Here is a 17,250-nt window from a genome sequence, read left to right as displayed (position 1 = left end):
TGTGCACGTGCGTTACTTTTCACGCAAATCGGGATTTATGTAGCGGAAGAACGTGAAAGTATGCGTGCGCACAGATTCCTGCATCTGGATTTTTCTGTGCGTACGCACAATCCCGCTTTTGTGCTTACGCCATGTTATAGTGTGAGTTCTACGCACGGCGTTATACATGAGGCCCCTGGTGTTTGAATGTTTGTTATTTGTAAACAGGAGAAAACCAGTTATCGTGAACTTGACTGTCTTTACTTCCTTCAGCTTTTGGGTGTTCTGTGGTTTCTTACCACATATAATGAAGTCTGCAATTGTGATAAAGTAATAATAATAATAATAATAAATAAGTAATAATACATTTTATTTATATAGCGCCTTTCCCATGCTCAAGTAAGCTAAACATTTTTGATAAGTAAAGATTTCTTTATTGTTAGCAGTATAATGAATGGTCTTTGTATTATATTACACACACTTGAAAAATACTTCTGAACGGAAAATAAAAAACAGCTTATAATCAGCATAAATTCATTATATAGTGACTGACCATGCTCTAGATGCCAGAGGAGTTTGGGTTATTGGGTATGAAATCTTCTTGCTGTTTTTGGGGACTGTTCATTGGATGTATAGTTCTGAGACACTCAAGATAGTAACAAAACTTTGATATCTCTGTCTCGGAGCTATTTTGCCTTATAATAAATTGTTTTCAGGTCATTACTATAATTTAAAGGAATACTCCACCCCAAGAAGATAATTATTGTAACTCTTACATACCTGTGTTGTTTGTAGCAATGACAGAGCAAACATGTTTAATTTTCTGTTTTCTTGTGGATTCAAGTAATTTGAATTTTATTTCATGGACAATTTGGTACTGTTTACTGTTGCGTCTGTTGAAGCCCCTTATTTAAGGAATTTTGTTGTAAAGAGATAACAGAATGTCGAAAGATTTGCAAGAAAAAGGACAGCACCTGAATGTCAAAGAGAAGTAGAGGTATTGCATGTGCCAGCGTGGATTCTTAGGGGCCATGGGAGCAGACTTGGGGTGCACACCATGTATCAATGCTGTTTGGCTTTAGGTCTTTGGTCAGAAGCAGCAGCAGCATAAATGAGGAAGAGAGCTCAAGCTCAGAGAGCTGCAAGCCATGTGGAAGCATGAAATATTTCCCAAGAACATTAAGACTCTTTCATGCAAGCTACCTGTTAGCAAGGTGTTCTGATCCTTGAAAAGAGAGTGAGAGCCAAGGTGGAAAAATCAGGGGGTTTCAGCAATTCTTTGCTCACTAGAACACATCAAAGTTAATGTATGGGATTATTCAGAGAGAGAGAGCAGGCAGCTAGAGAGCTGCTCTGGGGAGGAGGAAAGAATAAAGTGATGTTGATTAATCAACAAATTATGAAGTTTGCTTTCAGCAGTGGCAATATTATTTTGGTAACTTTTGTCAAAAATACCAACCTATATTTTTATACCAATAATTAATGACACATTTTGGGCAGTTTTTTCTTTATCTTTCTCTGTTCTTCTGCTTCAGACATTTATCAAGATAATTGTACAACTCTTGTTTTTAGAGAAAGAATAAAGAATAATACAAATCATTAAAAAGCACTCAAAGTATAGAAATATAATAAATGCTAATGTTTTGATATGAAAGGGAGGATGCAAGACAGATGAGACAGGCAAACGTAACACAAAAGAGGCTGTTCGTAGATAATGTTGACTGGCGTTCTTCATCTTCAATCCTGAAGTCTCCATGTGGCTGCAGGTTATTTTGCTTTGGGCCCTCTCCCTCCATAACCTATCATCTATGGGGGAGGAGAGAAAGTTTACATTTGTCAAAGATTTCGATCTCCAGTTTTCGACGGATCACAAAGTTTTAGGGTCCCCTGATACCTTAAAGATTGATATCTCAATGATGAGTGTTTGTGTCACAGTTTCCTGAGGACGGTCTAGAGCTACAACGGCTGGATGGAAAAATACCAAACTCAAAACTTAAGCCTGTTATGAGATAACGATGTGCTGATTAGTTTTTTAAGTCAAATCGTGCAAGAGAAAGAGACACTTTAGAGGAACCTTCAAATAGCGTAATTCTGCAATTAATTCTGTATTCTTCTCATCAATTGCTATCGTAATGACCTATTTTATGATCAGAAAGATCAGCATCAGAGCGGTAAATAATTACAGAAATGTTATAGAATAGTTTGGGTAACTTGGTTCCTAGAGCGCAAACCCTACTGACACTCATATCCGAATTTTTTCCAAATAGTTTCACAATCAGTCTGTCATTTTACCTCTGTTTGATCTCATTTAATTAGCTGGTCTTTTTTCTTTTTTCATATTTTGTGTTCAGAAAAGCAGAACAGTGTGATATTCACATTTATGAGAAATTTAAAAATATTTGTATTTTTGCCATAGCTTTAAATGCTTGGCTCTCTTTTGTTGTTTTCCTATTAATTTGGCTTTTTCTTTGTAGTTAAATTCCTTAACTGTATCCTCGTAAAGACAAACAGCAAGGTAATCAGGCACCTGGGCAAATGGCACTGAATACTAAAAGGCTGCATATTCAAAAAGACTTGGGGCTGTAATTGCTGCCAAAGGTGCATTGACAAAGTATTGAGCAAAGGCTGTGAATACTTATGTACATGTGCTTTCTCAATTTTTTTATTTTTTAATAATTTGCAAAAATCTCAAGTAAACTTTTTTCACGTTGTCATTATGGGGTGTTGTGTGTAGAATTCTGAGGAAAAAAATGAATTTAATCCATTTTGGAATAAGGCTGTAACATAACAAAATGTGGAAAAAGTGATGTGCTGTGAATACTTTCCGGATGCACTGTATTTTACCATCAGACCCACTAAATTTCTCTTTATTAAATAATGGATTAATTATTACACCCAGTGACTCAGTAGCTTTTTTGAACCACCTTTAACAGCAGTGAGCCAAAGTAATAATTTTTTGTATAATCCTTTATATTATATTATAGAAATTTTGGCCAAATCCCTTTTATAACACTTCTTCAGCCAGTTGATGTTTCAAGATGGTCATTTATGTACAACCCTACTAAAGTCCCACAGTAGCCTCCCAGTGGTGTTTAAGGAATGGTCTTTACTTGACCATTCCAAAATGTGAATACTTTTCCTTTTCTTTTTTTTAACTAGAAAGGCTGACAGTTTTCCCTCTGAAACTGAAAACGATGTAGAATGAGCTACAAATAAAGTACAACATGGCAAAGATAACCAGTACACTCCAGTGCAAGTAAAGTTCTTAGCTGTAGATCTGTTGATGTTCTTAGGATTGTTGTCTATTTCATAATTCAATTTCATTTCATGCTTTTTTTTTTTTGGCTGGAGAAATGGTCTTTCATTTTCCTGTAAAATACTACTAATATCATAAAGAGGTGTCATGATGGACTCAGTAACTGCAAAGTATCCAGGTTGTTTGGATGTAAAACAAGTCTAAGTCTTCACCCCACCACTACCATACTTGACATATGGTATGAGGGTCTTCTAGTGATACACTTTGTTTTGTTTATCCAAAACCTGGAGTTGTACCTATTTTAACAAAAAAAACAAAAAAAAAAAACTCTACTTTGGTGTTTTCTGTCTAGAGGGTGCTTCAGATGTTTTACATTTTTTTTCACATCCAAGTTTGCAAATCTAAGATGTGCTGCTATTTATTTATTTTTTTTATATAAGAAACGGGGCTTTGCCTTCGTTACCATTACAGCTTCCCAGAGTAACGCATGTTTTATCTGTTCATTGAATTTGCAGGGAATCTTACAGTTGGTTAAGAATGGTAACTGTTTTGAATGTTTTTAATTTTTGAACATTTGTAAATAACCTCAGTGTTAAAGGATGTGCTTCAAATTGCTTGAAAATGGCCTTTAATCCTTGTTAGACTGTCGAGTATCTACAGTTGCTTTTCTTTTTACTTGGTATTATGTTGTCTCAAACCTGAATATCTCAGCCTAAAGTACTAAATTTTCTTTTTTTTTTTTTACAATATATCGATGGTCTAAATCATTTATGATCATCAAGTTATCAGTATACCTAATTAGCACTACCTGGTTCTAATTACTTTCTTAACTGGTGTAGAAACAATAACAGTACATTTGTTTTTTTTACTTATGGTTTCTAATATTTTCTTTTTGCTTTGTGCAGATTGATATGAAGCTCTTTTTTAATACCTAAGACTGCAAAAAAAAAAAAAATGTTTTGATTGTCCCCTAATGTTAGATTTATCTAGTTATAAAACCAGGTTCAGAGGACTAGATGGTAGCTGGTTATGTCCCAATACGTATGTAAAACATGGTTGACTTGAGTTTTCACAAGACTGTAATTCTTGACAGATACATTACCAAGTTGGTCATCATTCTTCAGCCCAGCTGTATTATGATATGTCTTTATTTGGCAGAAGATAGCCAGAATACTCAAGGGAAATATACAGAAATGAAAAGAAAACTTGACAAGTGCAGAATGAAAGTGTATTCTTTAGTCTCAGCTTGCGCTGATGGCTTCTGGCTGCCAGAATGTAATCATAGCATTAAACAACTTCAACATATCTTATTTATAATGGGAAAAAAAAACATATTTAGGTCTTTCTTGATTGCATTATGTATGTATATAGACTTCTGAATGGTAGAAAGGATTGTAAACCTTGAAAATAATTCTTTATTAAAATTGTCTATCACATTATAACTCTTCTTTACCAGATCGCTTCTGAGTTTCTGGCCCACAGAGGATATTTTTCATGTGCTGTTGTTTAGCATTGGTTATTGTGATTGTTTTGGACACAAGCAATTGTAATTTCACAGACTGCATTGAATTTAGGGGCCTGCCTGGCATTTCTTTGACTTTGATGTTACATTACTTGCTTTTGGCATTGCCTTTGTGAAGGGTACGTGCCAAGCCATTCTCTTAAAAAAGATCAAAGCAGTAGTATATAAAATCAAGGCAGTCGTAGATGACTATTTACAGTATTACATTCCTTTATTTGTATTTTTGACATATTCACAAATGACTGAACCCTGTTCTCTTGCCAGGACTGTCTCTGCAAAAACTGTTTTTAGTATCACATAATCTTCCAGCGGCAAATGAAAAGTCCAAGATAAATTCCACTATTAGTCAGTAACTTTATTTGCCTTGGAAAAAAAGTTCACATTTGTTCAGCTCTGCAGATATCACATCAGGATACTGTTGATTCAAGTTGGAAACATTTTCTTTAATATCTGGCACATTTTGTGTTTTCAGTAGAAAAGATGGATGGTGCTGAAGTGGTACAGAACAAAAAGCTGGGCAAAGCCAAAAAAGATGATGAAGAACAGATATCAAAGTACAGAGACCTGCTAAAAAGCATCCAAAACAAAGAGAAGACACACAAGGATATTGATATGGAGATGCAGATTAAGTGGGTGCCAGGTAAGCCCTACCAAGTACACACGTGATTCTAGTTATGGGGAGGCACGATTTACGGTTGTTTGCCAGCTTGCTAGAGTTTACAGAATTGTAATCAGTAAAAATATTCATTTAGTGCCACATTACTGACATGCCAGTGTTTCAGATGGCAAGAAAGTTTTGATACCAGCTATTCCTGAATCCATTTTTAACAAAGTTATAGAATATGAAATTGGAAGAAGTGCTGCCAGTTATAAACTGACAAGAAAATTGTCTGATGGTCACATTTCAGAAGGATTAAAGGTTGCAGGTTTTCAATTTATTTAATGAATTTAAAGTCAGCTACCTTTATCCCAATACATTGTTAAAATATATTAGATTTACACTTTAAAAACATAGATAAAATGTATGTGGGATGGTTTAGGGGCTCTTTCGGAGTATTTTTTTTTTTGAGAAGAAAATCAAAAGTTTGTTATTGAGATGGTGGCACATTGACACAATGTTTAGTGTTGCTGCTTCTTAGCTGAAAAGTCTTTGTTTCAAGTCCCATTTATTTTTTTTCTGGTTATTCATGTTTTTTCTTACTTGTTTCTCACACATGCCTTTTATGTTAAGTATTAACTGGAAATTGATTATTGCTTATTGGCTAGGGTTGTGTGATATATTGGTACCTGAGAAGTTCCAAAAAAAACAAATTGTAATACTGTATAGTACCAGCATTTCTGGATTTTCTGTACCAGAAGTAACCATCAACTTTTCTGTCAACCCTCTGCCCCCAGCTCCCTTCACTTGACACACTTGCTGTTGCAGTTGTGTGAAAACGTCTGTTTTGTAATCTTCATGAAATGAAAGCACATAATTCCACATGATTGGAACTTCATGGGGGACCCATCCCAAACCACTTATTGCTTCAACACGATCAGGACTTCACATTTCACAGGCAAACCAAGCCTTATTGCTCTGACAGGATCGAAACTTCATGGCTCCAAGTAGGTTGCAGTGCGTAGTGTGGTAAGATTGTGCGGCACATCAGGGAGGTTGGAGTTGGATGGAGGGTTTTCGAGTTATCCCTTATTTGGTTTAGAACTGTTTTGGTACCAGTAGTAATGTCCGAAAGTTGTTATCGATGCCAAAGTCAGTATTTTAGTACTGATCCACCATTGTTAATGGGCATGGGCAAGAATATGCCCAGTTCTACCAGAATAGTGTTTAGCAGCTCTGTGTTTTTAAACTGATATGAGCAAAGACAGAAATTTAATGAATGGGTAAAGAATGTATTTGTTTAAAGTTAGATTAGATTGGATTATATTAGCAATCTTTATTGTCATATATACTTTGAGACCATAGTGAAGTTCTTGTGCCACAGTTGCGGGGAAGGGGTTTGAGGGTGTAGGGAAGAATGTACAGGAAATAATATACAATAAGACAATAAGGTGATGTATAAATCAATAAAGTAAATAATAAAAGTAGCAGAAGATGAATAAATATAACAGTGAGAGAAAAAAAAAGTAGATGGTAGGATTTAGCTACTGAGAGCTTAGTGACCTAATGACCTTTGGAAGATGATGTCCCTGGAGTGAGTGGTGAGGTTCAGGTAGTGTTTTCTAGAAGGTAGAAGTGAAAACCAAGATGAGATGGGTGGTTGTCATCAGGGTTTATGGATTCAGCTCTTATCGGTCATCTGGTTGAATAGATGTCTTTGGAAGGTCAGCCCCAGTGATTTTAGAAGCTGTGTGGACAGTCCTTTAGAAAAGCTTGTGATCCTGGCAAGTCAGGTTACTAAACCACACTGTGATGCAGCCAGTCAGGATATTTTAATAGTGCAGCAGTAGAAGTTCACTAGTGTTTTTGTTCCCACTAGGGCTGGGCGATATGGGCAAAAAATAAAATCTTGATTTTTTTTCACTGTTATGGACAATTTTCGATTTTAAACTGATTTTTTTTTTACATGAACTCAAGACAAAACAGATCTCAAAAATAGTCTCCTTTATTTTGAAACTATATGGAAACTACAATAACAAAAAAGCAACACTTCAGGGGTGTTATTTATTATTTAAAATTAAATTTTTATATAAAATAAAGTATACAATGCAAAAAATTATTTAACAAATAAACTGAAATACATTTGCATAAAATAAAGCACCTTGGGCAGGCAATAACAACATAAATTATAAATAACAAATAAGAAAAGTCGTCATAAATCAACTTGAGTGAAACAAAAAACGTATGTTTTCAGGGCTGCCAGCTGTCACGCATCTGGCATGACACTCTGACTTTCAGACTCCCATGTCAATGCAAGAAATCTTATGGCAGATCTATATTATTCCATTATAAACATAATATTAGCTACATCAAAATCGTTGGGGTATTTTGCAAACCCTACTGACTGTTTACAAGGTAATGAAACTGTTACATACATGCAAATGTGTGTGCAGACTTCTCACCTGCGACAGCTGACCAAAGTTGTCAACTCTGTTTTATTTGAAATGAACTGTAAAATGCACTGTTTTCAACTGAAGTGGCTTGTCATTCCATTTGCGTTGTTACTCCAAGAAATATACAACAAACATGAGAAAAACATTACATGACACGTTTTATATCTTTTCGAAATAATAAGACCGCCCATACCCAACTGTAATAGCAATTAAAGCGATCAGTTCTTTTGGTATTTATGTTAAAGAGAGGCTTACTGGTGTGGGATTATCTAAACCAATACTTAAATAAATTAGCACTAAATATGTGACAAACATGACTGTATTAAGTGTTTTATGGCTTTTTGGTGTGACAGCATCTCTGCTATTGTGAGGATTACTGACTGTCTCATTGTTTTCTTGAAGGGTGAGTGAGCGGTATGGTATTGCGATGGCTCATTAACAAAAGCGAAAGGTGTGGTACGTACTGCTTGCGGTTAAAGGTGGTCCCGGTGTTCTGAACACCAGCGGTTCTAGTGTTAATTGAGATTTGCAATAGGCCCAGTAGGCTATACAACCCTCTTACCTATGTCGTTGTGCAGCACTGAAGGTGATTCCACTGATTGACATTCAAGGCCTTGAACATACTTGTCCCAACATTGGTGGTTATGCAAACCATTTGGTCTTCTGTGAGCCAGGGATTCTTTCAGCCCTTGAGCTATTATTTCCCCCTGGAGGCAGACACTTTTCAGTGCCCAGTCCACGTCAATAAAATGAATTGTCAGGCTCTTGTAAGGCTGCATGGTTCTGCTCATCCAGAGATCCATTGTGGAATAAAACAATACTTTTTCCAACTGCACGCCGATTTTTACCCCCATGTTTCATTGTACAAATGGGGCAATGCCACCTCCACAAAATATTTGCAGCTCGGTATTCTGTACTTGGGGCTTATTGCTTTTAGCATTCTAACAAACCTAGGCTTTTTTACCGTATAAACGATCACCATGTCTTTACAGATATGAAATGCCACTGCATCTGTAATGTCCTTCCACCTCTACCCGTAACATATCCCGTGTTCGCTCCTTCCTCTCCTTCTCTAATGCTGAGAAACTTGTCCATGCTTTTATCACATCCCGCATCGATTATTGTAATTCCCTACTGGCAGGTGCCCCTTCTAATCTTATATCACAGCTCCAGCTTATTCAAAACTCAGCTGCAAGAGTCCTTACTCGAACCAGCAGCAGCGAGCACATCACACCCATCCTGCTCTGTCTTCACTGGCTCCCTGTGTCCTACAGAATCGAATATAAAATCCTACTAATAACCTACAAAGCTTTAAATAACCTCGCACCAAACTACATCAGTGACCTCCTCCATCACTATGTGCCTGCCCGCCCACTAAGGTCCTCTGATTCTGGTAATCTTGTTGTGCCCCTCACTAATCTACACTCCATGGGTGACAGGGCCTTCAGCTGTATAGCGCCCAGACTCTGGAATGACCTACCAAAATTAATCAGGTCAGCTGACTCCATGAATTCCTTTAAAAAACAACTCAAAACTCATCTGTTCAGGAAGGCTTTTAGCTCTATTTGACTTTATTACCTTTCTCTCAGTTTACATCTCTGTCAAGATGCCAATGTAACCTGTATGTGTGTGCTAGACCATCAATTATGTTGTCTGTTTTTTTCAGAATTTACTGTCTTAATCTTCTTTATTTATTTATCTGGTTTGTACAATGCTATATACTGTATATTCTGCCGTTCTTTATTATATTCTGTAAGTGCCTTGAGCATGGGAAAGGCGCTATATAAATAAAATGTATTATTATTATTATTATTACCCTGTCTTGTCATACGATGTGACACTGGAAAACGAGGAAGCTAAAGTTGGCTTTTTAGAACATTTGTTCAGGGAATACGATTACAGCTAGCATTGGAATTTCGGCAGAAACACATTGCTCCCATGCCGCTGGATGCCTTTGTTTCAGATGCTGGGACAGGTTTGTAGTGCTGCTACTTTATGTTTTAACAGCTTTTTTACAGACCTTGCACCGCACTGTGGTCTGTTCCACCATGACTGAAGTAACATGCCCTTGTTTTGGTATTATTGCGTCTTCTTCAGCCGTATATGTGCGTTCATTAGTAGCAACCATTTCTCTTCACTGGTGTTTGTCTGACACGTAGGTCTCTGTACACGTGCAGACCCGGAGGTCTCTGGGGAAACAACACCAACATCCACTTGTATTAACTAAGAAAATTACAGGTGCAGACTTGTGTAGAAGGTATTGTGACAGGGAAAGCATTAGATTAGACCCACTTTTTCGATTTAAGCATTTTTCATATTGATTTAAAGCAAAAACTCGAATTAATTCCTCCTCAGGAAAAAGCCTTTTAGCTCCTTTTTGAGAATACAGGTGGTGTTGACGGACCACAAAAAGCAGTGTGTGGTCTAGACACCCAGGAAGCTGCTAACTGTCTGGAGAGTGGGGCCGTTGATGTAGAGTGTATTGTGATAGTTTTTGTTCTTTCTGAAGTCAACAGAGATCTCCTTTGTTTTATAGACATTCAGGGGGAGATTATTGTTATGTACCAAATAGCCAGGTCTTTACCTCCCTCCTGTGGGCAGCCTCATCATTGTCGCTGATGAAGCCAATCAAGGTGGTGTTGTCCGTGAACTTGATGATGATGTTGTTGATGGTGTTGTAGCTTTTCTACATACCCAGCCACAGATGGAGCTGCTCAGACCAGGGTCTCCGAGGTTTAAGAACAGGCTGGGAGGAACGATGGTCTTGAAGGCAGGGCGGTATTCAGTAAATATCACAGGTGTTTTTCTTTTTCAAATATCCCAGAGCAATGTGCAGGGCAAGGGAAATGGCATCATCCACAGATCTATTATGCTGGTATTTGCAAAGTAGCAAATCCAGACTAACAGGGATGTTATGGTTAATGTGGGTCATGACCAGTTTCTCCAGACAATTCATCACCACAGAGGTTAATGCGATAGTCAATAGTTATACAGGCAGGAAACATCAGATTTGTTTGGCACAAACACAACTGTGGATTTCTTGAGACACTGCAGCACCCCACACAAAGACACTGACAAGTTAATAATGTCAGATGTCACTATACACCTGTGACAGTTGGATGTCACATGCCTTCAGAACTCAGGACAGGATGCCATCTGGGCCAGTTGCTTTGCAGGGTTTAACCTGTTTAGAAGGTTTTATGCATGACACCCTCTGTCACGTGCAGAATGATTTGACATGTTGGCCTTTGTCACCTTTGGAACGGCTCTGAGCGTGATGTGTGTGTGTCCATGGGCACAGCTGGTTAAGTTTTGTAGTCAGTGATCACCTGTAGGCCTTTTCACAGTTGATTCAAACTGCTGCTGCTGAAATTATTTTCTGCCAACTGCATTGATAGTCCTCTGTAGCACATACCTGTAGCTCTTGTAGCACTCTATGTCACTGGAATTAGAAGCAGTCTGCACCCACAGGCACATTCAAACAGCGCTCTTCATCCAAGGCTTCTGATTAGGGTAGGAGCATACATTATGGATAGGCACAGGCAACTTCATACTGATCCTAACGTAATTTGTCATCCAAGTCGGAATTCATCCAGGATCTCGGTAGAATCTTTAAAAACTTACCCATCTTTCAAATCCAAATGGCTGGGAATCTGAGTATAAAGCATCATTATGATATAAAAGCTTTCTGGGGGCCTCCACATTCCCTCCTGTTGTACCCATTTGCTGAAGAGTTTACTAATGTTCAGCAGTCTGGCCAGGAGAAAGCAGCTACTGAAAATGGATGGGTGCATCTGTTGTGCTGCTTGTCACCAATAATAATAGCAGCTAGTTTTTCCTGTGGCAGCTAGTTAGTTATTTATTTATTTTTTGATAGGCTGCCTGTTACATATGTAGAGTAGTGATTTTTTTTTTTGTTAGACAGACATACCATAAAACCTTGTCATTAGTAACTTTACAGGTGGTATTTCGTTACTAATAATGCTTGTGGCACTGAAACCCTTAGGTATTATATTCAAACTCTTGCACAAACCTTGCAAAAATTGCGTAATGGTTTCAAACTTGTAACAGATGGTTTCTAAATTACAGAGAAACACTGCTACCATTTACGCTGGGATTTCTTAAGCTTTTTAGTTGTGTCCTGGGATTTTGGTTAAATCTTATAAAAGCAAAACTATTTCCCCTTTGTAAGTCAAGCCAGCTCACAATTGATGTAGTGCAAACTTCCTAGAAAATAAAGTAAATTTCAGACGTAACATAATCAAGAGAAATAAGCAAATAATAAAACTAATTACATGACCAACACATTACATCAAACAGGAATAAAAAATGTCCCATGCAGCTATATATATTATCTTTGGTTAAGTTAATCTTTGTCGGCACTCGGTGATCATTGAACAAATGTCCAACAAGATGAACAAGTAAAAGAAAGCTTTCCACTCACCAATTCAGTCTGTCCTTGGGCTGGATATAACTTTGTAAATTTCAATATACTAGTTTCCATATTTTCTTCCAAACTGACAAATAATCCAAATCTGACTGATGTGAGCTTTAATCCATAATACCATACTGAGCTTCTTAATTTTAACACTTCCAGATATGTCCCCATATGCTCCCTATAGACGGATTTTCTGTGGTTAGTGTTTTCTACCTACACTCATCATATGAACAAGATATAAGGAACTGGAAATGCTGGACAGAAAACCATATATTTCATATACGATATAAAGTTCATGACATACTGATGTTGGAGGTTCAGCTGCACACTGGTGGCCCCGGGAGCTGTTAATAGCTAAAAATTTCACAGGTCCTGTCAACTAGAATTCAGTAGAAAGCAGAAAGAACTGAGCACATGGATTTTTATTTGCCCAGTAGTTTGTAAACACCTATCTGTAGCTAAATATTCTCAGGCCTGCATTGCAAACTCATGTCAAGCTATCTTCAGTAAAAATATAATTTTTACATTTTTCTAAAATATAATGGACTTTTATAAGTTTGGGCATCTGTGATCTTTGCAAAATATAAAGTTGATTTAGTATATCATGCAGAGACAGACCTGATTCATGTTCTTAATCCTTATATAGTACATAGGTTGGAAGGTTGCACATCTAGCCAGTTTATTTTACATTTCGCTCATCAGTAGTCTTCTTCCTGGTTGTCTCCTGCATGGATCATCTAGTGAAATATACCATTTGTTTTATAGGCCTTAAAGAGACAACTGAGAAGCTTGTGAAGCAAAAATTAGAAGGAAAAGAAAAACTGACACCATGGGAAGAATTCTTAAAGAAGAAAAAGGAAAAGAAACTGCAAAAAAAGAAACAGGGAAAGAATACGGTGAGAATATTTTATTTCCTTTTTAGCTGGCTTGTGATTTACAATTACATTTACATTTTTTTTCTCAAACCATAGATCTGAAAGATTGCTCTTGAATGATGTTAATAACCGCTTTTTCTCGGTGGCCTTGCAGTACTTTAACTGAGTCTCTTCAGCCAAGATAAACAATATTATGAACTGTGAATGATTAAACAAAATACACTTTTTGTAGGTCCACCCAGAGCTGAAGCTTTGATCTTCAGGCCCGATTCCATGAAGGGTGTTGTCAGATTGTTATTTACTGTTGGGAAGTAATTTGCTTCAGCAAAATATGCTCGGCTTGGATTAGTTTCTAAAGGTTTTTGTTGTTGCCTAGAGTGTGGGCTAGAGTAATATGATTAATATTTTTTAAGGGAATTAAAGTTTTGGTCCAGATACACAATAGATTCTTCAGATTTGGCAGAGAACATTTAGCTTCTTGGCTTTTTATGCACTACTTTTCAATAAAAAATATAAACACTTCCCAAGAAACTTAATTTTTCATGGATTAATAGAACTGGAGCAGTTCATAATGAGTATAATTGTAACTTTTCAGGACAGTTCCCAACTGCATTTTACGATGTTGACTGTTAAGTTGTAAATTTGGAACAGTCATAGATATTTAAGTTAGGAAACTTAGTCCAATTATGTAGGACTTATCTATTTCAATTAAAAATCTTGTAGACTGTATGTTCTCTTTTTAATATATTATTAATCCAGATCTTATTCCTTTCCTGTTTTTGTAATTCCTAAACTGCTTCTCTTGCAAAAAAGTGGAACATTATGTACCTTGTAGAAATCACAGGGTGTATTTCTGTCTGTTCTAGATCAGTAACATTGCTTGTTGGCGGTAAAGCTGACTGCTCTGGCATTTATTTATTTACTTTTATTTATTTTACTCAATGGTTTCACCAAATCAACACAAAATCACAAATGGTACAATACAATTGCTTTCATATTCCTATATCTGGCAATCAACATGACTGCCTGTTAATCTTCTTATTGTTATAATACCCCTGGAAAAACTGTTCAAAGGTGTTAAAGTGCTTTCAACAACAAAAATGTTATTATGTGTAACAGAAACAGGTAAACACCATTACTTCAACATAAACACAGTATTAAAAGGTATGTCTGGTGTCCACTTCTGTACTCATGCATATTTACTATACGTGCTTCATGTGATATGTTTTGAAACAGTCACAAATGCACATATGCAATGTTCAAGTAGATTCTAGTAATATTTTTTCTGTTGCTTGCTCATGACAGGGTAAAATGTCAATGCCTGATTTTCACAATGGATGCCACCTATTGTTTTATTGTAGGCTTCCACTATGCAAGGCTTAGTGACTTACACATTTCCCCAGACTTGAACAGTGACAATTGCTGCATTGTTAACAGTGCTTGGGAGGCAGATGTCTTCCTTGTCCTTCTGCTTGATCGCAATCATTTTGCCTTTTTGCCACATAGCCACTGTACTACGCTACGGCATGACACATACACTCAACTGGAGTCACCAGCCATATCCAGGCGGTTTGATCATACAGTGTCGTGTGCATCAGTTTTTCTTTGATGTAAAATCTCAAGTAGTTCAGGCAAGGTATAAAAACTGTTCATCGTTGTACATTAACTTAGGTCAAGCAAAGAGGCCGCTAGTGACAGCACAAATGATGTAGCTACGCTGCCATCCTACTTGGTCCCTCTACTGGTGTAAAGAACCAAGTTCCAGATGTACCCAGAGCTTGCTTTGCACAGCATATAGAATTTGATTCCGTTTAGGTTCAATGTATTATATCCACAACAGCATTCACTTGTGTCCCATGAAATGTTTGTCAGTACTTACGTCATGATCGGGAACATATACCTTCTGCATATTTTTGATGATTGCCTGATAAGTATCCCAGTTTGTACAGTTTCAGTGCTGGGTGATTGCCTTCATCATAGTCATCATTATTAGTGAAATTTAGGTTTTTCATAATGAGTAAAAAAATTACACTCATAATTTTGCCAAAAATGGGTGTCTTCAACACCTAGTTTATGGACCAGTACCGTCTCTGGACTGGTATATCCATTATGACTTGCATTATCAGGAAACTGAAAAACACCCACATGGCATCTGCAGTGACAGGCTGCCAGTAACTGTGAGAAGCAAATGGTTAACATGACTTTTCTGACACTGCCCAGCAGAGCGATTCATTTGAACAACTATTTTCTCCACCAGACTATCATCAACAAATCTTAAATAGTCCAGATAATCACGATGAATAGACAGCAGGGTTACCTATAAATGGATGTGCAGGTAAAAGTGCATTATTGTCAACAGTAGTATTAAGCCAACACCAAACACAGACATCACTGAAACTTGGCCGGTTGGAATATACTGAACAGTTGTTTTCACTGTCTGTGTCAGCATATAAGGACCGCTTCACTTCATCCTCTCTATCACTTGATTTGAGCAGTGGTTCTGTTTCAGTTTGTTCTAAAACTGACGTTACGGCTTTTATGTGTGATTGCAGTCCCTGCCCCACACATGAATATTAATAAGTTACCATAGAATTACCAGGATGTGGCAGATTGCATAGAAATATTAAAATTTTTGCAGCATGATGTTATTTCATCCACTAGATGATTGAGGAATATTGTCCTGAGAATTATTTGGGCTTAAAATTGTAAAGCAGATCATTACACATCACCCTGAATCCATCTTAGGCTTAACCATATTTACAATTCTTTGCCCAAGTCATGCATGGGTTAATGCCAAGGAGGGCAATTACTTTGTTCTGTAACTTTATTTTTGTTTGCATAACTTGTTCATTGGTTCATCTGCTGAGTTAACCATTTAGTTCATAGTAAATTAACTAATTGGTCATTTTAGCTCTTTGTGTACTTAATAACTGTTAATTTATTATTTTCTAAATTTTCCAAACCCATATATTTTAGTTGTAGAGTTATAGGAAAGTTATAGCCCATCAGAGCAGCATTGAGTGCAAGGTAGAAACCAACCAAGTCAATCACACTCACTCAAACTGGGCCCACTTAGAGTTGATAATTAGCCACACACACACACTTGTTGGGAATGTGGGAGAAATAACAGGTTACCTGTAGATGTAAGGATTAAGGTTAATCCGTTTAGTGAAGATTCTAAAGAGTGGCTAGGACCACCTAGTGGAGTTTTATCACATGGATGGATTGCCATCTCTGTGGAAAGAGCTAAACCTTTAACCCTCCCAGAACTAATAGTCTACCAAATAAAATGGATTTATTTGTGTTTTTGCGGTACTTTTGCAAGTTAAAGGTCTGTGTTTCATCAATTACATATTATAGAATATTGTTTTTATCACAGGTACACCAGAAACACTACAAATAAAATTAAACATCCAGTACTGACTGTGTTCTAAGTATGCTTTATTTTTGTATGAAACATAAGGTCCCATTGTAGCATTAAAGTGAAAGAAAAAAAACTGCTTTCAGGCAGTAATAAATCCTTGTCCTAATTACTGTTTTCATAGGTTTCGCCTGAAGAACAGATCAGTGATGATGAGCTGCCTCCTGATGTTGATCTTAATGATTCATACTTTGCTGAAGAAATAGGCCAACTGGGTAAGTACATGTTTGTTTATATACAGAAGGGGAGAATGATGGAAGTAGAACATCATGAACTTATATTCATATAGATGATATATTTACAAGTAAACAGAAAAACTTACAATGTAGTCAACCATTACATTTGTGCTTCCCAATTATGTATTTTTAAAGTCTTTTTGTTTTTATTATTATGCCTAGAATTAAATTATGTTCCTATAAGGATTTATGAAGGTTTTACAATATGTAGGTTACAATCCCAAATTTTAAGTTATTATTTTACATTGGAGTCATAAATAATAAAAAAAATCTTAATTTGAATAATATCTAAGCTGTTCATATTCTGCATAAGCATACACTGCAGTTGGGCTTCTTTTCCATTGCAGTTTCTAGAGCCCATTAGACTTTGTCTCCATGCCTGTTGGTATATTCAGGAAAAACATAACCTGTATGTACTAGATGGGATGCAGTGCAGTGCAATGTGGAATGTGGTAATCCCAGGAAACTCATT

The 17,250-nt window shown here is 36.7% G+C and overlaps 1 protein-coding gene across 4 annotated transcripts in view; it reads left to right on the top strand.

Moving 5' to 3' along the window:
* Positions 1 to 17,250, top strand: part of esf1 (ESF1, nucleolar pre-rRNA processing protein, homolog (S. cerevisiae)) — a 50,264-nt gene that overhangs the window by 25,925 nt on the left and 7,089 nt on the right. For 3 of the 4 annotated variants that reach the window (XM_051919679.1, XM_028820145.2, XM_028820143.2), the window contains exons 9-11: positions 5,230 to 5,397; positions 13,012 to 13,142; positions 16,667 to 16,757. In XM_051919679.1, the coding sequence (XP_051775639.1) occupies positions 5,230 to 5,397; positions 13,012 to 13,142; positions 16,667 to 16,757 (390 nt within the window). The remainder of the gene's footprint in view (positions 1 to 5,229; positions 5,398 to 13,011; positions 13,143 to 16,666; positions 16,758 to 17,250) is intronic. The other variant, XM_028820144.2, reaches the window with a different exon arrangement.

Source organism: Erpetoichthys calabaricus, chromosome 15 (genome assembly GCF_900747795.2).
Source record: "Erpetoichthys calabaricus chromosome 15, fErpCal1.3, whole genome shotgun sequence".
NCBI classification, from domain to species: domain Eukaryota; kingdom Metazoa; phylum Chordata; class Cladistia; order Polypteriformes; family Polypteridae; genus Erpetoichthys; species Erpetoichthys calabaricus.
Note: the sequence above shows the minus strand (reverse complement) of the source record. Positions and strands in the feature narration are given on the sequence as shown.